The sequence below is a fragment of the Ambystoma mexicanum genome, chromosome 10, assembly GCF_040938575.1.
Source record: "Ambystoma mexicanum isolate Mex_15411 chromosome 10, UKY_AmexF1_1, whole genome shotgun sequence".
In the NCBI taxonomy this organism is placed as follows: domain Eukaryota; kingdom Metazoa; phylum Chordata; class Amphibia; order Caudata; family Ambystomatidae; genus Ambystoma; species Ambystoma mexicanum.
In genome coordinates, this window is record NC_090932.1 from 1,160,653,508 (window position 1) to 1,160,677,330 (window position 23,823).

A 23,823-nucleotide genomic window follows, 5' to 3' on the forward strand; every position below is an offset into this window, starting at 1 on the left:
CCTCTACGGCAGCCCTACCCTGCACCAGTCAGAGTTCCTGAAGGCTCTTGTGTCTCCCCAACACTACATGTTTACTAAACCACTATTCGACCTAGATAAATTGGGAGTCACGTATACTAACTACGCGGACGACACCCAAATACTTCTACCGATCACTGGAAACCACGACACTGACTCAAAATCTTTGAACGCAATTTACCTCACCATTCAAGCTTTGATGGCACAACATGAGCTATGTCTTACTGACGAGAAAACGGAACATCTCATTATTGGCAGTCAACATAGGCTAAACAACCTACCTCAAGCCTATAAAACCTTCACCATTGATGGCAACATCATCGTGGTAGCAAGAGATAAAAACACTAGGAGTTTACCTGGACTCTTCACTCTCCTTAACAAAGCATGTCAATGCCATTGCCACGGCAGCGGCTTACACCGCCAAACTTAACACCGCCTGTGGACCTTTCTTAACTTCTGACAATTGCATCACCCTCGCCAGAGCACTCATTCTGTCTAGGATTGATTACTGCACCTTCCTCCTTGCAGGCTCCAATGCTACAAACATCAAAAAGCTACGAATAATCCAGAATAATGCAATTAGAGCCACCCTCAATATCCCTAAAAAAAAAAAAGAACATATCTTCTCAGCCAGACGGAATATCCACTGGCTGCCGGTTCGGATTGAATCAAATTCAAAACTTTAACTTTAAAGGAAATGGGTTGTCTGGTTTCCTGAAATCTGGGAATGAAAGGAGGGTTGTCCTGCAGGTTGGGGTTTTGTGAGTATCGGAGGAAGAAACTTAACCCAGCATTTGGGGAATTACTGCCCTCCTGAGGGAAGTTAGGAGGGAAGTTTCATGGGGTCGTGCTTGCCTGATTGGATCCCTCTACCTTGGGCTGGGGCAGTCCATACGTTCCCCAAGATTGGTCGGTTGCCCTTGTATCAGGGAGTTAGGGGTCCCATTAGTGGGATTACCTCCCTGACTACCACCTGTTTAAAATTGCCCTGAGGGCCTGCTGGGTCTCTGATTTTGCTGATTTTGCATAGGGGGCGACCTTTACCTCTGCCACCTTAGCGGCAGCAGGGGTGTTGGCTGATTTGGGGTTTTTGGCCAGATTTTCTTTTTTTTTGCAGGTTTTTGGACCTCATAAATGCGGGTCGCCGCCTCTATGAACCAGTCCAGAGATCTCTTCTCGTGGAAGTCTCTCACCAGCTGCGTCATGATATACTTGGGGAGTGCATGAAAGAATGTGGTTATAAACTCCCTGCTATCCGTGCGCACCCTCCTAGTGGTTTGTGCAAAGGCGCGTTTGAGCTCCTGCATAAATTCTCGTGGGGCCTGATCTTCCCCGCACTGCAGATTGTAGGCCGCTTTGAGAGCCTCTCTGGGGTTTCTGTGGGCGGAAAAGTGTTTCAAGATGGCCGCCCCGTTTGGTTCTGGTCCTCCAGTCCAGCAAAGAAGCCGGAGTACTCAGTTCCATTTTAAATACTCTATGCAGTTCGGGTTGTCTTTCAGATGAAAAGTGTCCATCTGCTCATAGAGTTCCAAGTGTTCCCAAACAGAATATTTTGCGTTTTTATGATATGGGGTTATGAGACTCCTAATGGCCTTAATCTGCCTAATGGGGTCTTTGGTCATAACTCTCGAGTTTGTTCGCCTTATTTGGCTTAGTCACCCGAGTCTACCCGCCCTCCGACTCAGAGGCGCTAATACTTGAGGTCCCCTCATGATCATCTAGGCACTCCCTGATTCTGTGAGCTTGAGAGGTGCTCGCAGAATGGAGGGGCCTAGTTTCTCTATTCCTGTGGTGCTCAGGAGAGTAGTCTTCTGACTCTTCCCTGCTCCCAGGGTTGGCAGAGTATCCCCCCACCCCACTGCCCTTATTGGGTAGAGGTCTTCATAATGCTCTTTTTGGGCCTCATTTAATTCGGTATTTCATCAAATTGAACCAACTGGTCCCTTGTATTCTGTGGGTCTAATTCCCTGACTCTAAACCCCCCCCCCCCCATAGGAGTCTTCCTTGTCAGAGACATCAGCCTTAATGTTTGAATATCTATACAGGGACGCCCGTCGTTCTATTTCTGGGGGTGCTGATCTGTCAGTTCCATCATGCTAAACCTATTGAATTCTGCCGGCCTCATGGATTCTGGCTCATGTGAACCGGTAGACAGGAAGTTGGCAGTGTTCACAGTATTAAATGGGTTTGAGTCCCTTAGTACAGAGGTCCTTATACTATGATCAGGGGTTACCCTGTCCCTCTCTACCTGTTTGGGGTCCCTCCAGTTAGGATTAAATCTAGCACCCTCTTTCTCTAACCTCGCTAGTTTCTGCTTCTCAACCCCTGCTTCTTGATAATAAGCACAGATCTGAGCCTTTTGTTCAGCTATCATGGCTTTACTGGCCTCTATGACCCGCTCTTGCGCTGCCACTTGTTTGTGGAGCCCATCATTCTTTTCACAGAGGGCCTCATTGTGTGTCTGCGCTTCCTGTATGGTTTGGGAATAATTAGACAATTTCTGTTGCAGGAGATTCACCTCCTGTGTTTTTGCATCTTTGGTCTGGGTGTTCTCTTCCAGAGCATCTTCTACCAGTCTGCCGTGCTCCAGTAGATTCCCATACTCTGTTTTGAGTTATTTTAGTTTCTGGAGGGCTAACTCACTTCCCTGTAACGCTATTTTTTATTTGCTTTCTTCCTGGCCTATGGCGGCTCTCTCCTGACTTAGGGTGCCTCTCTGTTCAGCCAGGTCATCCCTTTGTTTCCTGATGGTATTGAATTTCTGGTGCTTTTCATCAAATTCTGTTTGAGAGTGGAGGTCTCTTAAAATTAACTTAATATTTTCCTCTTTCAATTTCTCGATCTGATCTTGTAGGGTAACTATCTGCTCTGCGCAGACCCTGTTATAGGTTAATTGTTGAGTCAGCTTCTGTTGACTTTAGTCAACCTTTTCCTGACACTCTAGTCTTGCTGCGTCTAATTGGGTCTCTTGATCTGCATTATTTTGCTGTTGGAGAGCCAAATCTTTTTAATTCTATGATGTAGTTTGCAGAGTCTACCTCCAACTCTTCGCTCTTTTGTAATGTTTGTTCTGCTAAATTTAAATCAATCTGGATTTCATTTAATAGTTCAGATTGATCCTGCGCCAGAGTCGTGTTTTCCTCATGCCTTTCCTGCATCACTCCCATGTGGAGGTACATGCGATCCTGACAATTTTAATTTGCTTCTCTTTACTTTTGGGGTCATATATAATTCACTGAAAGCTTGGTGTAATAGGCCCCCGTCCTGCCATGAATCCAGGTTCATGGCGGTGACCTATTGTGTTATTTCTTGTTGCCAGACTTTTTCATCCTGTCCTGGCCACTCGCCTCTGACAAATAGCTTGTGCAGAAGGTGCTCCCTAACCATATTGATTTCTACTATGGTAATTTTGGACATGTTCTTTCTTTATTAATTTATTTATATAAGAGTAACCTGTATTCTGTTGCTTTTCTGTCTATTTTGGGGTTGATTTTAGTTTTACTTTTAGACACAGACCTGGTACTTAAAGTATTTGTTTTGGGAGGCGCTTGTACAGTGTAACCCAGTATTCCAACCACACAAAGTATCACTACCTTGCAGGTTAGTCTGCTGTGTTAGACTGTCACAGGTGGCAACCAAACTCAATCCCCGGCACGAGCCCCCCAAATTTGTCAAGGATTTCAATCAGGCGACACACACCGTGGTATCGGCCTAGTATGCAGTACACGACTGAAATGCCGATCTCTCTTTATATGTATAGATTCAATATTGAGATGGTACACCACTCATATCACACCCCCTTTTCAAATACCCTGGACCATGAACCAGGCTGGGTGGCAAAATACAATATTTATTTTAAAATTCAAAAGAAATACACTTTTTAATATGGGGCAGCAATCACCAATGGGGTGATAATTACAATGAGAATGTGAGTAATGCACAGGGTTTAACCTGCTAGTGGAACATAGACAAAGCACAGCGGAATTAGAGCACTTTTTGGTTTAGGAAAGCTAGCCCCAAAGTTAGGATTTCCCCCTGCAATGTTCCCTGAACCCACAAATAATCAATACTGAGTGGATAAAGTGAAGCAGCAGGTAATCGGGAATAAAACAGGACACGGAATTCAAATCTGACCTTCCCTCCCCAAATAAGAGAGAAAAACAGATTTTAAACCCCTTGCATTGTTATGAAATGACACTTGGAAATGGACAAATAAATAATGCATGCGTGTTAAAAACCTTGAAGCAAATATAATTCATCATTAAAGCAACAATGCAAAGACACTAATAATCACAAAAAATGGATTACCACGAGCATACAGTTCTAAAATGAATGGAAAGTTTAAAACAGATTGCAGCAGAATGACACGTTGGAAACTTTGCAATTTTTCTAATTCCCGTCTGAAATTACCCAAATGATTCTTGATAAAAACGGGTGAAATGCACTGATTTGGAGTGCGGTTTCTTTGGTTGGGGGATAGAGATATATCACAGGAACAATATGGAAGTGAAATTAAGTATCTAGCTGGTAAATTGGATGAGTTATGCAATATCTAGAAAGGTGCGCTTTGAGTAAAATGGAGCTGTGAAATAGGAAAGGAAATCAGTTGTGACAAGAGCAGTTTTACTTTACACTAGAGTATTCAGGCTAGGCCACCAAAGATGGACACAGTAAGAGCCAGGGTTGATTTGAGACTTCAACCCCGCCACCCCAGCACCCAACCCTGGCGGAAACCGGTCCGATCCCTCGAAATAGAACTAATGGCTTAGGATTACTCGAGACAAAATTACTGAAGAGATGGCGCTAGCACTAGAAATCAAGAGCAGGGTCGCACAGATAGTTCTGGCAGTTTTATAAGTTACCAGGATAAGGATAGGAGGGTTTAGAGAGTGGGATAAAGACAAAGACAACATATGCTATGGGTTTCTATGGGGTGGTGATTATACTAGCAGTCCACTTTTTAGTTTTGGGATTTTTGGACCGTCAATAGGTTTTGGTCACCACACGGCAGCGCGCCTGGCAAACAGCGGGGCAGTTCTGGTCACCGATGGCACTGGAGTGGAATGGCAATTCTGGTCACTGGATACTAAAGGTCAGCTGGATGACAGGATTGCCACGGGCATGCAGTTAGGGGGCAGCAAGCCAGGCTGGTTCAGCATACTGCCCAAAAGAGTATCACAGCTTTCCCCTTTTTAATGGGAGATTAGTGGGTTTTCAGAATTGAGGCCTTGCGTGGAATAGGATAAGCACTGGCCCTGGGAGTTCCCTTGTCTGGTTTCAGCCCAGCATAGATTCTTTCCCACCCTGTAATTATCAGTGGGATGTTAGTCTCTGCTGAGAGTTTATGGTGTGGCTCCCTTCCTGGGGGGAAGCTTTAACTCTGCCAACCGGAATAACCTGTTTTTTGACAGCTTGCAAATCCAGCCAAGGCGGTTTAAAACCTTTATTTTCTGATATTTGGTCCTGAATTAAAACAAACCTGTGGAATAAAATAACCCATTTATGTATTTTCACCAGCCACAAACCCCTTCACATTGCTAGGTAATGGCAGGCTCTCATTCAACAGTTTACTTTTTAAATGGGCATTCTTCTCGTTTAGTTTTGCAAAAGCCAATTTTTACACATGTGTTAAACTGCTAGCATTTCCTTTCAAATTCGATTTTGCCATCCCAATATTGCCTTGTAGCCATAGTCATTTTCTTCTAGGCAGTAGCTTATTTGAAGCAAAGATGCATCGAAACTGACATGGCTCAGATAGCTGGAGTCTCTTTTGAACTACTGAGCTTTGATACATTTGTAAAGAAATTAATGCGTTTTCCCGTGTAAGTAAAAGTGAAAGTCCTTGTTGATTTCTCTGAGTTGGTTTGACAGGGCCTGTCATTCTAAAATCATGCCTGGTTTTGCTGAGGCAGATTGAGATCCTGGGCATGGCAGGGCCTTATTAGTCAGTGATTTAAGGAAGAACAGATGGAAATGGCGTCAGCAGCATTATTTTATAGGTGAAAAGTTTCCTTTATAATGGAGATCTTGGGATTTCAGCAAAGCAGTGCTGCCTTTTCACTCCATTTCTTTTGTACATGTCAGAACACAGTGGCACACTCTTTCAGCGTGTCCCCTTGTGCCATCCTGGCCAATGTATGCTTGGCAAGAAGGTGCAGCCATCTTTGTGTTGCTGCAAAAACGCAGTTTTGAGGCCATAGCGCTCCGAGTAGCCAGCACAGCCATTTTGCTGTTTCTGCGCACATGCAGCTTGGTGACGTGGGGAAATATTGTTGAGTGGGTCAATATATCCCACATATGCACTTACCTGCACCTAGCACCACCATCCTACAACAACCATACCCCATCCCGCCTTCTGCTCACAAGATTACCGAAAAGCAATTTTTCAACTGTATCCTAGATGTTTTCTATGTAATCACGATAACCCAATGATGATGCATTTAGCGTAACCAATGTCTGTAACCTCTGCCAGAAACCTTGTTTGCCTAAAACCTATGCAAGCAACAAATGTAACCATCCTTCTTAAGCAAAAAGAGCCTAGATGCCTGCGGGTTAGATGCACTATACAAATGTCAAAATAAATAAGTCTTCTACTTCTAGAGCCCCCAGCCCAGATGGGCTGTCTATGATGGTCTTGAACGGGACTGCTATTAAGTCTTTGAAAAGATCCTGGAGACAAAAAAAGTCCTGTCATATTGGTTAACTTCAATTTTTGTCCCTACACATAAAAAGGGCCCTCGTAATGATCCAAGTAACTACTGCCCGGTAGCCCTGTTGAAATGTGGCTTCAAATGTTTTCGCATCACTTTTGCTACGGGACCTGTTGGCATGGGCTAGAGGGGCGGGTAAGCTTAACCCACATCAAACTGGTTTTACGAAGGGCATAGGACCAACGCAAATGGTTTCACTCTGAATCTGTTGAACAGGAAGCCAAGATAAAGTAATCCGGTTTACATTATTTATTTTTTTTTTTTTCCAATGGCATGCAACAGTGTCGACAGGCATCTTCTTTGGCGGAACCTCTTTAATTGGTGTTGTCCCTTACATCTTTTAAGCATGATTATCGCTCTCTACTCCAATAGATCAGTCTGAGTTTGACTAAATACTTCTGGCACTCTTTTAAGCACAATCCAGAGCTCTCGTGGCCTTAAACCTTTTTATCTCTGACCTTGCTGATGCTTTTCAAAATACTTGTTTTTCTCCCAATTTTGCAGGCGCCAGAGTTCATTTCCTCCTCATATGCATATGACTTAGTTTTGCTAGATTTTACGCTGATTGGCCATGCAGCGGCAACTTGCTGATTTGTCAGAATATCCGAAAAGCAACAAACTTGCTATTCATACTGGCAAAACTAAGATCTTTCTAATTCCGGTCAGGTAAGAGGAGGTATCATGCTAATTATTGGTGGTTTTTAGAGAAATCAATCCTGGATCAAGTCCCTAACTTTGTTTATTTGGAGTTTTATCTAACAGAGGGACACACTAGCAATGACATTTTTCTCTTTCAGAGAACCAAGATTACCACATTGGCTGCAAAAGCATCTGTAATTAACAAAATGTTTTTTTTAATGGCCCCTGTCGTAGTTACATAACAAAGGTTTTGCCGGTAATGGTTTATAGGGCTGAAAGTTTGTTCTTGCACCCTTTTAAGAATTTGGCAAAACTGGGATGGTGCTGAGATTGCCCCCAGGAATGCTGGCAGCTGTTTTGTGTTACGAGCTGGGACTATAGTCCAACCCTGCGCACGTTGCATGGAAACAAATTTGTTTATAAACATGACCGGAATTAAACCTACTTTGTGGTGGGAGTTGAGGCAGCTGTTGGAGGGGAAATCTTGTTCTTCGATTAACAAATGAGCTGTTGAATGTACGAATCTTATGCTGAAGTAATCTTAGTGCTAATGTTGGTTAAACTGCACCCTGCAAATAAAGTGTGGGAGCAGGATTGGATTTTTACGATGGATGAGGTGCGTGCTTCTAAGACAGTTTCGGGAGTGCTTATCAATGTTTATTCAGGGTTTTACCATGTACTTGTCTAGGTTTCAGTGTTCGTCTTGAAGAGCCCAGCTGCTGCATCTATGCCTAAACGTCCTCACCACTCGATAAAATTTGGGGGCTCAGACGGTTTGAAATTGAGGGTGCTGGGAGCTATTTAGCTCCTGCTTGTAGCCTAGAAGAGCCTGGTTAGCCTGACTCCAACAGCACCAGTAGCTTCTTTTGGCTCTCCAGGCAAATGGATGCTGAACAAACGCACCTATGTGAATTTAACTCTGCGCGTTTGGGTCAATCTATAAATAAATAGGACACCTCGGTATGATATTTAAAGCATAAGGGGACATACATAATTGACAAAGAATCGCATTTCAGACTGTGGAAGTTCAATTTGCAGAACATGATCTACTAGCTCCTGGTCCTCCAGTGGTAGCTCCTGGTCACTGGTTAATGCTGGATATCCAGGAGCTGCTTTTAGCTCCTGCTTATCAAATCTCAATTTCGATCCCTGGGCTCGTGAAGGTTTTCGAGCGTTAATACAGAACTTGCAGGTTCTGTAAGTTTGCAACTATCATTGAAACAGTCACGCACGCATGTGTTATTGGACTGAGAGTCCCTAACGGACTGGCGGATTTAGCACTTTGAATCTTTTTTTACGTGGTCTAAATCTCCATCTTGTGGTTTTATATGGCAGCAAATCCTGACCTCAGGAAGTAATCGCTGGGGTTTAACAGTAATACGTTTAAAAAAATGTTTTTAACTAAACTAATTGTCTGATTTTAAACTTTTACTTCGAAACCAGAATATTGTTTTTTTTTTTTTTAAAGTGTTCTTGGATGCTCTTTTTTTTAAGTGTTCTTAATGTGAAAACATTATTATGAATGCATTTCACAATAAAGTGGAACCAGTGCCCTCAAAACCAGAAATCAGAAAGTCCAGTAGTAGTGCTGGGAGGCTCAAAGGAAGGAGTGGTAAGATTGGCAAAAAGAACGATCACAATAACACCTTGAAAAAGAACTTTGCTCGAAATACGTCAGTAAAATGCAAATGAGAACATGGAAATATTTGAAGCGTATAAAGCTCTAAAAAAAAAACAGGATAAAATGAACAAACACATTTTGTCAAATTAAGACTCATTTTGTCAGCTCAGACATTTCCTCTGAGGCGACCAAATTGCATGTATAAATGCCTAGAAATATGATATTTCAACACCTCACGAGAATGCAGCAGCGGGTCATTTAAAACAAATGTGTAAATGTTTAGGTGAAAGGCATTTTTTCCCACATATAAGTTAATCAGCAGCCGGAGAAATCACAAACGTGAGCACAGATGCTCTGTGTGGACACTGAGCTTGCTAGAAAGGCGCCAGAGTTTAAGTGCGAGATGTAAAGTATGTGGTGTGCTCCAGCGTAATGAATAGAGATAACAATGCAAATAAAAACAGCTTCCTAAAAACTGCAGTATAAAAAATAAATTAGTGTTCTCTCGATCCTGATGGGAGGCACAGTGTCATGGTCCTATGACTGTCGTCTAGCATCATGTTTGTCCTCACAGCAAGTAGCAATACCATGTTATTATGCTTTCCAGCTTGACACAGAATATCGGAAGAAGTGGGATGCGTTGGTTATTAAGCTTGAAGTGCTGGAGCGAGATGCTGTCACAGGATCTGAGGTCCTTCACTGGGTGACACATTTTCCGGTAAGTTCTATCGTCCTCTTATTCATTGAAAGCATTTAGGTCTTTGGTCCCGGGTAGTTTCCAAACCCCATTTGAGCGTCTTTTTGAATTCTTTTCTAGCTTCTGGCTCATTGATTTCCTTCTCTGTTACAGTGCAACGATTTGCCATTGTTTCCACTTGGGAGTGGCTGTGGTGGTTTATTACCCTTACAATCTTTCATTGTTCTGTTGTGGGTTGATTCTTATGCTGTCTTCATTCCTTTCATTGTCATTCTGGAGGGAGTTTCTAGTGTAGGTTTTCTTCTCTTTAATTGTTTCAGAGTCTGTTGCAGACTCTAAATGTGCCACTTTGGACTTTCATTGCCTGCTGTGTCAGTCTAGTGCACCCTTATGTTATTTCATTATATATGGTTCTGAAATTTTCTCCCGGGGTGCTGGAAGAGCGTGCGAGAATACACTGTGTACAGCCTGCTATTACCAGCCACCCGGGGGTTGCCATCTTGATTGTGGGGAGGCAACAGGGAGCCTCTCCCTGTTGCCTTCCCACATCCCGGTTCGATGTAATTTCATCGACACCTGTTTTTGAATGTTTTTCCAAAGAATGTTTACCCAAAAACATTTTGGATTTTTTTAAAAATATTTTTGGGGGGGTTCCCCCCCCCAAACCCACTGTCATTTAACGTATTTTTTTATTCCCGACCCCCTCACCTCCCCCCATCCCCCGGACTCCCCAACCGTTTATATGCCCTTTCTCTTTTTCTGCAAAAATGTTGCAGTAAAACAGCCATGGTAAAAATGGTCGTCAAAGACATCGTACCCTTCTCATTTACCTACTGGCCGGAGTTTTGTGCAGCTCATTTCCCATTATAAAAAAAAAGAAGAAAAATGATTTGCACCCCTGATGAACCCTGTGGTGCAAATGGCGATCACTGCCTTGTCCCGGGGGGGGGGGGGGGTGGTTGGGGGTGGCCATGGCCGTTAATGGCCCACAGCCCTCACCAAGGTCCTTGCTTTGCTCAGGATGGCAAACCGTTACTGCCCATGTTCGTTCCCCAACACGGGGTGATTGCCATAGTGTGTCTCATGTGGATCTTTTTCTCTTACTACAATGTGTTGACTCTTTGCTGGATTTTCATGTGGTTTCTTCCCTAGCTCCCTTCCTAACAGCTATTTGAAAAATGACTAAGGGTGCTCAATAGTGCCCTCTGTGGTCTTCCACATGTTCTGTGTATGAGGCTACACAAAACGTTACACAAACATTTTAACTCAGTATAAAGATATAACGTACTTTGGCTATGTAATAACCTTGAAATTATAGACATTTAGTGGCTAAGATTAGATCCCGTCATAGTAAGAACATAAAATATGGTTTGTAGAATAGAATCCCTGATTGCTATGATTCTGCTACTCCTAGTAGTTTAACTGTTCTCTTAAGGACATGGATATCCACATCTTTGACACAATCCTAACTAGAAAAAGGGAGTCCCATCACCCTCAATTGGGAAATAAATCAGCATACACAAAGATATCGACTAGATAAATGATGCGCTTAATTTGATTTAATTAGTATTGAAACCTTCAATGTTCGGTAGAGCAGTTCAGTCTCAATACAAAAACACAAAACAAAATTACTTCATAATCCATTTAATACAAATTACATTTATAAAGGATCATGTAACGTAAACTGTCTATAAATACTTTTGATCCCTTAATTCATGTTACAAATCTTTCAAAATCGAATACAACATTTTAATCGTAATTTACATTAATATCTCACAATTACTTTTTTTCTGGGAATGCTTGCACCCAGAGAATCACTAGTGTTCCCAATCAATTGTACATGCCAGTGTGTATTTCGCCAAATGAATCTTTAATATTCCAATCAATCTCCATAGAAATCCCTACATACAATGACTAATATTAAAATCCAAACCAGTTTCGATGTACCGCCAATGATTTGTTTTTTGTGACCTCTGATGTGGGGGTGGAGACTCTACTCCCCGTAGATGCATTGAGATTTTATTTTCTAGATACTAATGCAGTTTTGTTTTTCATTTCAGTATCCCATGTACTCCAGAGATTATGTCTATGTCCGCCGTTATCATGTGGACCGAGAAAACAATTTGATGATACTGGTATCTCGGTGAGTATAGCGCACAACATAAATCTGTGCTCGTAATCATTAATAACAAGATATTGGCAGCAAATTGAAACGCAGCATATTTTGAGTAAACTATTTCCATTGCTGTCCTCCATGGGATCTCCATTATCAACAAGTGGTTCACTGCTTTGTGCAATCTCTTTATGTGGACAACCCTTTTGGGGGGGAAAAAAGTCATCTTGGAAAGCCTACCAGGTGACGTAAAACCCATTTGCAGACTAAAAACAGCAACTGAACATCTAACAGTGTTGTTGCAAAGACGATGCAACACAGAGGCAAAAGTAAAACGCCCTTTAGAGTGAAATAAAAGTAAATTAATCAACCAGAAGAAGCTGCACATTTCTCAAGGTATTTGTATCTTTTAGCAACTTTTCCTTCCATTAACATCAATGGAACCCCCGGCTATTTGCTATAGCTTGATCCCTAGCCTGACCTTTGGGGGGGGTATGTATAGCCTTTTAGCTTCACTTGCCTTGCTCAATTCACCTTTGATGAGTAGAGCAGGAAACCTAATCATGAGACAGCACTTATGATTACTGTTGGGACAGCTTTCCTTTTTGCTACTTTCCCTCTATATAATTCTGTGAAACACCCTTTCTTTCTGCTTATTTTGAACAGTCTCCTGACTTTTTGGAGGTAAATAAAGGCTTTGGCTTACTTCCCTTGCCTGTTTTGAACATTCTTATGGGGAAACTGACTAGTCCCTAAGACTGTCAGTATTGAGAGACTGGCTCTTTATGAATGCTGGTATTAGAATTGCACACATCACTTAACAGTGAAGTGTAGTTAGGATCATTTATCTTTTTTATATTCTGGCCGTTTGGTTACTTTTTTTTTTAAAATATTTATTTTAAACAGGCAGGATTAGGCAATACAAAGTGATCAATCACGACAAATGGCATAAAGAAAGCACAGTAGATTACTCTCCCTTTCCCTCCCCTGTGTCTTAACATTCTTCTTCTTCCTGTCGCCGCTGGGAGTTATCGTCCCGTAAAGTCCTCCTGGCTAGTTGGGGCTTGTATGTCAGGGCTGGATAATTCCGATCAAAGTCTAGGATTGGGCCCCAAATGTTTTCGAAGCGATGTAGGCGGCCTGCCCCGGCAGCCGTCACCTTCTCTGCGATTAAGATGTCCCAGATTTTTACCCACCAAAAGGGCATTAACGGTCCTTCTGCTGTTTTCCAAGTGCGAGCTATTACGTTTCTGCCCGCCAATAGGCACTGAGATAACAGTTTGGCCATAGGGCCAGATCTGGGGTAGATTCCAGTGACTGGGGCTCCCAGGAGGATGGGCTCGGGCTCCAGGGGAAGTCGCACCTGAGTGATGTCTGTGATTGTTGCTAGGCATTGTTCCCAAAAAGCCTGGGCCCTCGGGCATGACCACCACATATGGAAGAGAGTCCCTACTTGGCCGCATTGCCTCCAGCAGTTCGGGTTGAGCGTGGGGTTCATATGGTGTAGTCTTAGGGGAGAATAATACCATCGGAGGAGGATTTTATAGGCGCCTTCCCTGTTCGTAATGCAAGATGAAGTATGAGCCCGCGACCAAATGTCAACCCACAGCTGGTCCTCGACTGGGTGGCCCAGGTCTGCCTCCCATTGGGCCATATACCGAGTTTTAGAGATTAGGAAGTCAGGTTGGAGGCGTTTGTATAAGGTAGAGATGCTCCCCCTAGTTGGGAGATCATTTAGAGTCAGTTCAATGGCCGTGGGGGGGCGGGTGGCAGCTTGGCGGGTCTGTGGATGGGAGCACCAGTGGCGCAGCTGAATATACGTGAATCTGTCCTGCTCCTGAAGTTGGAAGAGTTCTTTACATCGCCTAAAAGTGCAGGGCTGTCCTCCTTCGAAAAGTTGCCCCAGGGTCACCAGGCCTCCCGCTATCCAGGATCTGAAGTTCCGGGTGGCCCAGCCAGGTGTAAAGGCCGGGTTCAGGAACACCGGTGAGGAGGGGCTGAGTCCCACTGGGATTTTCTTTTGTTTCAGTGCTTTGTCCCAGGTAGCCACAGTGTGTTTGGTGGACCTCAGGAGGTTCTGCCACTGGCGGCGCTCGGAGACATTGATATGTGGGAGAAAGCGTAGCGGGAGCTGCAGTTGCGCCTGTTCAAGGTCCACCCATCTCGGGCGGTTGGTAAGTATCTGCCATGTTCGGATACAGGCGAGTTGGGCCGCCATCTGATATTTTTGTAGGTCTGGAACTCCGAGGCCACCCAGTCTAGCATTGCCCAGCATCGTGGTCCTAGGGATTCTAGGCTTTCTCCCTTTCCAAATGAACCGTGACATTTCCTTTTGCAGATTTTGAAGGGCCGGTGCCGGGATCGGTACTGGGAGCGAAGAGCAAGCATATAGGAATCTCGGAAGCAAGTTCATTTTACAGGCCGTGATACGGCCCATCAGTGAGATTTCTTGCGCCGTCCACCGTTTTAAGTCCGCCACGAGTTCCGTGAACAGTGGGGGAAAGTTTGCTCGGTAAACTTCCCCCGGGTCAGCTGGGATCTGGACCCCCAGATAGCTGATGCTCTTAGTTGACCATTGTATCGGGCATAGCGGGGCCAGAGCCTCTCGAGTCTCTCGGGAAAGGGCCACCCCCATGGCAGCTGATTTCCGGAAGTTGATGGCAAAGCCGGTGACCCTTCCATAGCTCTCTATCTCAGCTAGGGCCTGAGGGAAGGAAGTGCGAGGTTCTGTGATGGTCAGTAAGACGTCGTCTGCATATAGGGCCAGTTTATGGTGTGTTGTGTCCGATTGGAAGCCCTTGATTTCCGGGTTTCGCCTGATCCGTTGGGCGAATGGTTCCATGATTAACGCAAAAAGCAGTGGCGATAACGGGCAGCCCTGTCTGGTTCCGCAGGTCAGGCCAATAGGGGGAGAAAGGATGCCATTGACTCTGAGAAGGGTTTTGGGCGCAGAATAGTTAGCCAAAGCCATGGCGCAGAACTCTGGACCAAAGCCAAAGGCCTCGAGAGTAAGCCTCATGAAGTTCCAGTCCACTTTGTCAAAGGCCTTAACTGCGTCCAGGGCCAGAAGCACCAGCTCTCGGGAGTCTCGGGAGGCAAGTTCCACCAGGTTCAAAGCTCTGCGAATATTATCAGCTGTAGAACGGTGTGTGATGAAGCCACTCTGGTCGGCGTCAATTATCTCTGGTAGGGTCCGGGACAGGCGGGTTGCCAGAATTTTGGAGTATATGTTGGCGTCTATATTGAGCAGAGCAATCGGTCTGTAAGACGCAGGATTCTTTGGGTCGCCGCCAGGTTTAGGCAGCAAGACGGTGATTGATTCTTGCATTGACGGGGTTATAGTGCCCGTGGTTCTGAATGAATTAAACAGCTGTACCAGAGGTGGGAGGAGTTGGGGTTTGAAAATTTTATAAAATTTCGTTGTGTAGCCATCCGGGCCAGGGGCTCGGGACTTGAGGGATTTTATCGCCTCATCGACTTCCTCGCCGGTGATTGGGGCTTCCAATGAGTCCCGGGCTGCATCCTCTAGTCGGGGGAGCGCCGCGCTTTGCAGGTATTCCCTCTGTTCTTCGACCTTCCGAGGCGGGGCGGCCATTACCTGGGTCAGGTGGGCCGATGCAATTCGAAGCTTGTCGTGATCTGAGTATTGCGTCTTGCCCTGCTGGTCCCGTAGGCCCACGATTGTGTTGTTTCTTCTTATCTTAGCCAGTTTAGCCACCAGTAGTTTGTTTGCTTTATTATTTTTGGCATAATAGAACTGTTTGGCTTTCGTCATTTGATGGGCGGTATGTTCCGCATAGTGGGCTTCAATTTTCTTTTTTGCTATTCGGAGAGCTCGCTGCGTTTTAGGGGTCCAGCCCTTCTCCTTATGGATCTTTTCTGCCTTCTCCAGTTCTTCTTCAAGGCCCTGACAAATTTGTTGTTTGTCTATGATAGGCTGCCCCTTTGGCAATCAGTTCTCCCCGCACCACTGCCTTCATTGCATCCCAGGTGTTAGCTAGGGAGGTATCTTCGCTAGGGTTTTCCTTGAAGAAATTGACGATCGTGGTTGCGATAGCGTCTCTGAGTGGCATCTCATTAAGGATGGGGTCGTATAGTGTCCATCTGCGTCGCTGGGGATCAGGGGGACCCTGAACTCGGAGTTCCAAGGTGACTGGGGCGTGATCGGATAGGATTCTGGAGCCTATGGTCACCTCTTCAGTGAAGGCGAAGATTTGCGGGGATATTAGAAGGAGATCTATCCTGGAGAATGTCCGGTGAACATAAGAGTAGAAGGAGAAGTCTTTTTCAGATGGGTGGAGCACTCTCCATGAGACCACCACTCCCAAAGTCCTGAACAAGCGCAGGAGGGCTAAGGCTGTGGTGAAGTCTCCAGGGGAGGGTGGGTGCGATTTGTCTTTTACGGGGTCCGGGACCCCATTGAAGTCCCCACCGATCACTATCTGGCCCTCCAGAAAGGGCGAAAGAGTTGTGGTGAGCGAATCATAGAAGGGTGCTTGGCCCAGGTTCGGCGCGTATACGGAGACCAGGGAGAACAGTTGTCCCGCTAGTAGGCATTTCACTGCTATGTAGCGTCCTTCCGGGCAGCTTATGGTGTCCAGAATCTGGGGATTCAGCCCCCTCCGGAACAGGATTGCAGTGCCACCTCGCTTGGAGTTGCCGGATGCGAAGAGTTGTTTTGGAAAGTCGCGAGAGTGTAGGCGGCTGAAGTCTGCCGGTAGCAGGTGAGTTTCCTGTAGCATGGCCACGGCGGCGGCCTCATTCTGGAGTTTTTGTAGAATTGATTTGCGTTTAGCCGGTGAGTTCAGGCCCTTGACGTTTAGAGAGACGAACTTCCAGGTTTGCTGTTCCGGAGCGGGACCTGGGGTCGCTGATGAAGCTTGTGGGAGGGGGGGAGCTACTGAGGGATCAGCCATTATGTCGTGGGAGATGTGACCATCTGTTATCCTGCTTCTGGGGTTTTTGCTCGGACCGCCAACGGGAAGTCCAAGTTTTAACTGGGGATAAAGGACCCATTCTGGGGATGGGCCCTCCCCTGGCCAACGGGGCCGTGAACCAAAGAATAGCCAACATGGCTGAAAATGTGAGTGGTTTGCTCCAAGGACTCATAGGTGGAATGTACCTTGAAGCTGGGCATGAGCCGTGGGGGGGGGGTCCGCTGCATCGGGGATGAAGTCCATCCATGTTTACAAGAGTGGCGGTTGGTTCCGCTGCGCCAGTATCGCTGAGTTGGGTCATAGGGGGTCGGAAGGGTCCCTTGCAAGGTCGTTCCAAGTTATCTTCTCCTCCTGAATCTCGGAACCCTCGACCATGTATTTTGTTTGGATCTAGGGGAGGCTATGAGGTCCGAGTCAGTTGCCGCTTCAGTGGCCTGTGAGGGCGAGGAGTTAGCGGGGACCGGCTGCAATATACTTCCAGCGTCGTCTAGATGATTGATCCTGCGTATGGTACCCTTATAGGAGAATTGCAAGGCTGTAGGAAAGAGCCACTTATAGCGAACCTTTTGGGCTTGAAGGAAGGTGGTTAGCGGGCGAAGGGCTCGCCTTTTCTGGAGGGTCAACGGAGATAGGTCTTGGTAGATCTGAAGAGGGATCCCTTGGAAGGTGATTTCGTTCTCAGAGCGACTTATTGCTGATATGGCTTCCTTTGTTGTAAAGAAATGCACCCTGGTGATCACATCAGGTGGGCCGTCTGACTCAACTCCACGGCGGGGGTTTAGTCTGTGGGTGCGATCCAGTAGCAGCAGTGAATCCTCCATATCTGGGAGGAGAGACTGAAAGAAGAGGCCCACGTATCCGGCAAGCTCTTGGTCTGGGACTGACATAGGAACCCCTCGGATGCGGAGGTTGTTGCGCCGGGCTCTGTTCTCCAAGTTTTCCTGCTTATACTCCAGGATTTCGCATTTGTCCTGCAAAAGCCCCATGGAGCGCTGAATCTCAGACAGGGAGGAGGCGTGGTCCTGGGCTCGATCCTCAATCTCCCCCACTCTCTGTTCTATCTCCGAGACCCTTTTATCGGTAGTCTCCAACTTGGCCGTAAGCTCCGACATACATGATCGAAATTCGGTTTTAATGTCAGCCATGAAATCACGAATGTCCTCCTTAGTTGCTAACGGTCCCCTGTTGTCCAGAGATTCTCGTGAGGCGGGGGGAAGAGTGTCCAGTTTCTTTGCTTTGTCGGACGACATTAGCATTGTTGCTATATCTGAGGACTTGGCGGATTTCGGTTGCCTAGACATGGTGTGGCCTGGCAAGCGTGGGTCAGGGCCACAGGCAGTTCATACGCAAAAGTGGCTGTTCCGATGTCCTGGTTGCACGCAGGGGCTTCTAGTGCGAAGGGGAGGAGGATTAAAGTGTTGTCCCGGTCTCACTGGTACCAAGCTGGGCAGGGGGGGGATGGCGGGCGTGGGCTGCGGCGCCCCAGGAAGCAAACAAAGGGACGAGCGGGAGCAGCTCAGGTGCCGGGGCACGCCAGTTCAGGCTGGGCTCTCAGAGAGGAGGGCGCGGGTCCAGATCGCCACGGGTGCCCGCCGGATTCTTGGTGGTAATGGTGGCAGTAGAGGGTTTATGTCACCGTTAGGAGGGCAGTAGAGCGTGGCGCCGTTATCCGGAACTATGGGCCAGGAGGTCTGTTCCTGCAGGGGTGCAAAGTCTAATGGAGGTCCGAGGCTCGCCCTCGAGAACTCTATGGCCCCGGCCCCCTCCTCCAAAGTGGCGGTGGGGCGTAGCGGAGGGCGAGAGCCGAGGGACCGCAGCTGCGTGGTGTGGCGCGCCCCCGGTGTATCTGCAAGGTCTTCTTCTCCTGGGGGCGTCCGGGACAGAGGGGGAAGCGAAAGGGGGCCCGGGGCCCGAAGCTCCTACCTCGTCTCCCGCCGCCCGGGATGTCAGCTGGATCGCCAGAGTGCTCAGGGGTCCATAGGAGGAGCTCCGATGGCGAGGCCGCGTCTCGGCCGTCGTCGCTGGGTCCCGTCCGCCATCTTGGATTACGCGGCGGAGGGGTCGCGAAGTGCAGGCGGCTCGATCATCTTTGTCTCGGCGAATCCGGGTCCCAGCAGCTCAGCGGCGGTGCTCCGGACCTTCTCACATCCCCTCACCGAGTTGGGTCCGAAAACGCTGCCTGGGAACCTTCACAAGCTGGGATGCAGCGGGCTTCCCACGGAGGCCATCAAGGAGGCGACTGCATAGTCCGCGCTCCAGGCCACGCCCCCCGTTTGGTTACTTTTACAATGTATTTAAGACCTGCTGGTGGAACCTGTGAGATTTTTTTTTGTTTATTATATTTTTGCATTTATAAAAAAATGGCTATTAAAGGTGGCTAGCACCCTAAGCTGGTTGTGCCACAAGGTTTTACGCTTGTTTATTTTGTCCATATCGTTGTTTGGCCTTATTCCTGCCTTCCCAGGTCAGGCCTTAAATGGAAATCCCTTTCCAGTGGAAAGCTGTGGATTTTGCGTGGTGGGCACAGAGGGGGCACACATCGGAGTGTTGCTGGGCAAATGTGGTGACAGCTGGTTACCCCCACCTGCTACTCTGGTGCCAGCCGACCTGCTGGAAACGGGCGAACCGAGGACTAAGAGGAAGAGGCAGCTACTGCCTCGTCACCCTTCACCACCCTCTCCCCCTCCTAGGGATGAGATGGAGCCGGACACAGCGAAGATGGGCACGGATGACGACGGTGAGATGGAGGACCTCCCGTCGCCCCCCCCACCCAGATTGTCCCCTCCAGACGGATCCTTCCATACTATGATCTCCAGAGCATCAGAGCTTTTGCAAATCCCGCCGGAGGAGGAGGGAGGGATTCTTATACCAATGCTGCGAAGCGAAGAGGAAGGCCATTCTTTCAGTCCCTCTCTTGGATGACATTTGGGGACGAAGGACTGGCGCTCATGAGGAACCCTTCTACAGCTCCAGCGAAGAGGGACTGCCTGGAGAAAAAGTACAGGGTGCCGGACTCTGCGCCCAAGTGCTTGCGGGCCCAACTGTCGCCGGACTCCGTGGTCTCTGCAGCGGCCAGGAAGAGGTCTTCAGGCTCTACGTCTTCGGCTGCGTCCACCATCCTGACAGAGGGGAAGAAGTTGGGTGTGATGGGAAGGCGGGTGATATACTCTGCTGCAACAACCATCAAGGCCTTAAACGCCCTCGCTATCATGGCGTGCTACGACCGGGAGCTGTGATTCAAGCTCGCCACCCTGCTGGATTTTCTCCCCGACGATAAGAAGGCAGAAGTATTGGAGATTCCTCAGGAAGGTGAAGTGGCGATGGGTGCTGGACGCTCTCGCCCAAGGACACAATCTAGGATTCCAGCTGAAGTGTCCGCGAATACCACCAGTGGCCTGGCAGGAAATCACCTACCTCAGCTGCTGCTGGAGGTCCGGGCCATGTTAAAGAAAGGGGCGATAGTTTGTTCCTCAGCGGCTCTGCAGTGTACTCAAGGTACTTCCTCGTACGAAAGACCACCGAGATGTGGAAGCCCATTCTCGATCTACGACGACTAAACAAATACATAAAGTCCCAGAAGTTCTGCAGGGTCACGCTTCAACACGCGCTCGGACAACTGGAAGAACGAAACTTTGTCGTCGCTGGACTTGGAGGATGCGTTCTTCCACATCCCCATTCACAAAGGTCACCGCAAGTTCCTACGCTTCGTCGTTCAAGGGGTACATTACCAATTCAAGGCCCTTCCCTTCGGGCTGATGTCGGCACCCAGAGTCTTCACAAAGTGCCTGGCGCCGGTGGCAGCCCACCTATGACTGCACGGGATCCATGTCTGCCCTTACCTGGACATTTGGCTCATCTGGGCCCAATCGAGGGAAGCCGCCATTGACCACACAGCGAGGACTGTTCGCCTTCTGACGGATCTGGGGTTCTCCAGTGAACTATGCAAAGTCCTGCTTGACTCAATCGCAGGACGCGCTGTTCCTGGGTTCCTGACTCAACACTGTGTTGTGCCTGGCGTCACTGTCTGAGGAATGGATAGCGGGCATCTTGGGCAAGGTGCAACGGCTGTTAGCACAGAAGATCGCCACAGTGAGGACCATGAAGTCTCTGCTCGGCATGATGTTGTCATGCATCTATCTCATCCAACTCTGTGCAGGCTACGGATGCGTTCACTGCAGGAGTTCCTTGACGACCGTTGGATACAAGTGTCAGGAAGCTTCCAAGACTAGATCACGCTTGGCAAGATGGAAGGATGGGGATCGCACACCGGAAGTCTTCATGTCAGAGGCCTGTGGCTGCTGGAGGAGAAGACGTTGCACATCAATGTGCTGGAGCTTCGGGCAGTATTTTTCGGCCCTCAAGTCGTCTCTTCCGTCCCTCAAGGCCAAGGTGGTACAGGTCTTCACAGACAATACCCCCACAATGTTTAACATCAGGAAGCCGGGGGGCACCAGATCCGCCCCCCCCAGCACTCTCCAAAGAGGCGCAGGACCTATGGCACTGGGCCGACGCCCAGGGGATGTTCCTCCTTATGTTTCATCTGGCAGGAGTAAAGAAAACAGTCAGCGACACTCTGTCTAGAGCTACGCTCTTGCCACGAGTGGGAGCTTCGGCATGACCAGGTGAATCACCAGTTCCGCAGATGGGGCAATCCCCAAATCAATCTATTTGCAACGGCGATGAACACCAAGTTCCGGAGGTTCGCCAGCAGAGTAGCATGGGGGACGCATTCTCATTCCCTTGGATGGCCTGTTTCTGTATGCGTTCCCCCACCTGTTTCTTCTTCGACTCATCAATCAACTCAAACAGTCCCGGTGCAGGATGATCCTCGTCACACCAGCATGGCCGAGGCAGATCTGGTACCCAGACCTTCTCAGCATGTCAGCATCCTCGCCAGTCAAGCTTCAGGTGGTCGCAGATCTTCTCGCCAGGGAAGGATGCGCAATTCTGTACCAAGACCTAGGATTGCTGAACCTGAAGGTCTGGCTCCTGCAGCGTTAGAATTCAGGGGTTACTATCTCCCAGCAGACTGCAAGGAGGTGCTTGCCAAGGCCACGGCATCGTCTACTTTGAAATGCTATGGACATAAATGGAAGAGGTTCGCTGTTTCGTGCCGTGCATAGAAGATCGACCCTCTACGAGTCATGGCTCCGCAGTTGCTTCCATATTTGCTGTCGTTGGCCAAAGCGGGCTGGCCCATGCCTCCATCAAGGTTCATCTGGCGGCTATCTCCCGCTAAACCAGATCTCTGGGACGGTCGCTGTTATGGTCACACCGTCTGGTTAAGGAGTTTGTCAAAGGTCTGTTCCGCTTGATCCTGCCAGTGAAGGCTCTGCTCCGGCTTGGGAACTCAATGTGGTACTGACTAGGCTCATGTGCGCTGCATTTGAACCTATGCAGACAGTTCCACTGACGTTCTTGTTGTGGAAGACAGCGTTCCTCATGGCTATCAACTCTGCACGATGAGTGGGTGAGATTCAGGCCCTGTCCTGTAAGCCACCATATTTGACTTTTCACAACACAAGGGTGGTGCTGTGGACACACCCCTCCTTCATGCCCAAAGTGCCATCAGACTTTCATCTAAACGAGCCCTTGGTGTTACCTGTGTTTTTTCTGACGCCTTCATTGCCAGCTGAAAGGACTTTGCACTCTCTGAATGTGGCTAGAGCGCTGAAGTTCTATGTGAACCCGCACAAAGAGTTTCCGGAAGACGTCTGAACTCTTTGTGAACTTTGGCCCTGTGAGCCATGGGAAGGTCCTTTCCAAGGCTTCCATTTCCAGGTGGCTCTCCGGCTGCATCACCCATTGTCACCGGTTGGCAAACTGACTGGTGCCTGGCTGTCCGAGAGCCCATTCGTCCAGAGCGATCGCTGCTACTACAGCGTTCCTGTCTGGTGTGACCCTGCTGGACATCTGCAGGGCTGCTACGTGGAGATCGACGCACACCATCACCAGATTCTATTGCGTCGAAAGGGATTCCAGAGAGGAGGCCAGAGTCGGCCAAGCAGTGCTGCGCAACCTGTTTGCTTGAAGGCGAGCCTGGTGAGGAGGTAAGAGATGCTTATGTTGAGCCTTGCCACCTCCCGTGGTTGTGCATGTGTGTACTGCTATGTATTCTTTATTCATGAGCATGTGAATCCATGCGAGACCCCATGCTGGAGAAGGAACAAGTTACTTACCTTTAACTGTTGTTATCCCGCATGGGTCTGGCATGGATTCACATGCAAACCCTCCCGCCTGTCCCTCTGCGGCTTTTCTCTTGGTCCTACTGTCATTTTACGTGCTACCAAATATGAAGATGGCTGCCAGAGGTGGGGTTTAGGTAGAGGGCGGTCATTGGCTGGGGGCAGTATGACCCAGAGCTCAGTGATTGTTAGGAAATACAGTTCAGAACTTAAACTGGAACTGATTTTTTTTTTTTTCTGTTACTGAGGATTCCCAGCCTGACGGGGAATATTCATGAGCATGTGAATCCATGCCAGTCCCATGCTGGAGAACAGTTACAGGTAAGTAACTTGTTCCTTCTATCTACATGCATCTGAGCTACTTTCTTATGTTGCACTGGTCATTGTATCCAACGCTAATCTAGCTCTCCCAAGGGTGAACATATAGATCTGTTTTATAAGCGTTTTGTACGACAATATTTGCCTGGTATCTATGTACTTGGTGTGTCAACTAAAGTCCTAATAAATAATTGTATTTGTATACTTGCTGTATAACTTTTGTTGCTCTGTGTGGACTCTTTGTAGCTCTGGACCACACTTGCACCCTTTGTGAGACTAAGCCCTGCCACTTTGCTACCTCATCTTGATTAGGTTTGGCTAACCTCTGTCTTCCCTGTTCATCATAGGATAGCCTCTCAAAAGCCTCACACCAGGGCTGATTTTGGATATTCATCTTTCCAATTGCCAGTGCAGGAGCGCTCTGTTCCCTCTGTGATTCCTGCATTGTTTTACTATACCATGAACATCTTATACAGTGAAGTGCTGTAGGGGTACTATGTACCCCATATTTCTTTTGCGCTAATCATTTTTTTTGTTACCTTTTTGATCGGCAGGCTATGCTAGCAGCCGATTGTATTTGTACAG

General features: G+C 47.7%; 1 protein-coding gene across 3 annotated transcripts in view; it reads left to right on the forward strand.

Annotated features, from left to right (window-relative positions):
- The window catches only part of STARD7 (StAR related lipid transfer domain containing 7), a 531,540-nt gene that overhangs the window by 313,252 nt on the left and 194,465 nt on the right, over nucleotides 1–23,823 (forward strand). For all 3 annotated transcript variants that reach the window (XM_069619096.1, XM_069619097.1, XM_069619098.1), the window contains 2 exons: nucleotides 9,596–9,706; nucleotides 11,746–11,828. In XM_069619096.1, the coding sequence (XP_069475197.1) occupies nucleotides 9,596–9,706; nucleotides 11,746–11,828 (194 nt within the window). The remainder of the gene's footprint in view (nucleotides 1–9,595; nucleotides 9,707–11,745; nucleotides 11,829–23,823) is intronic.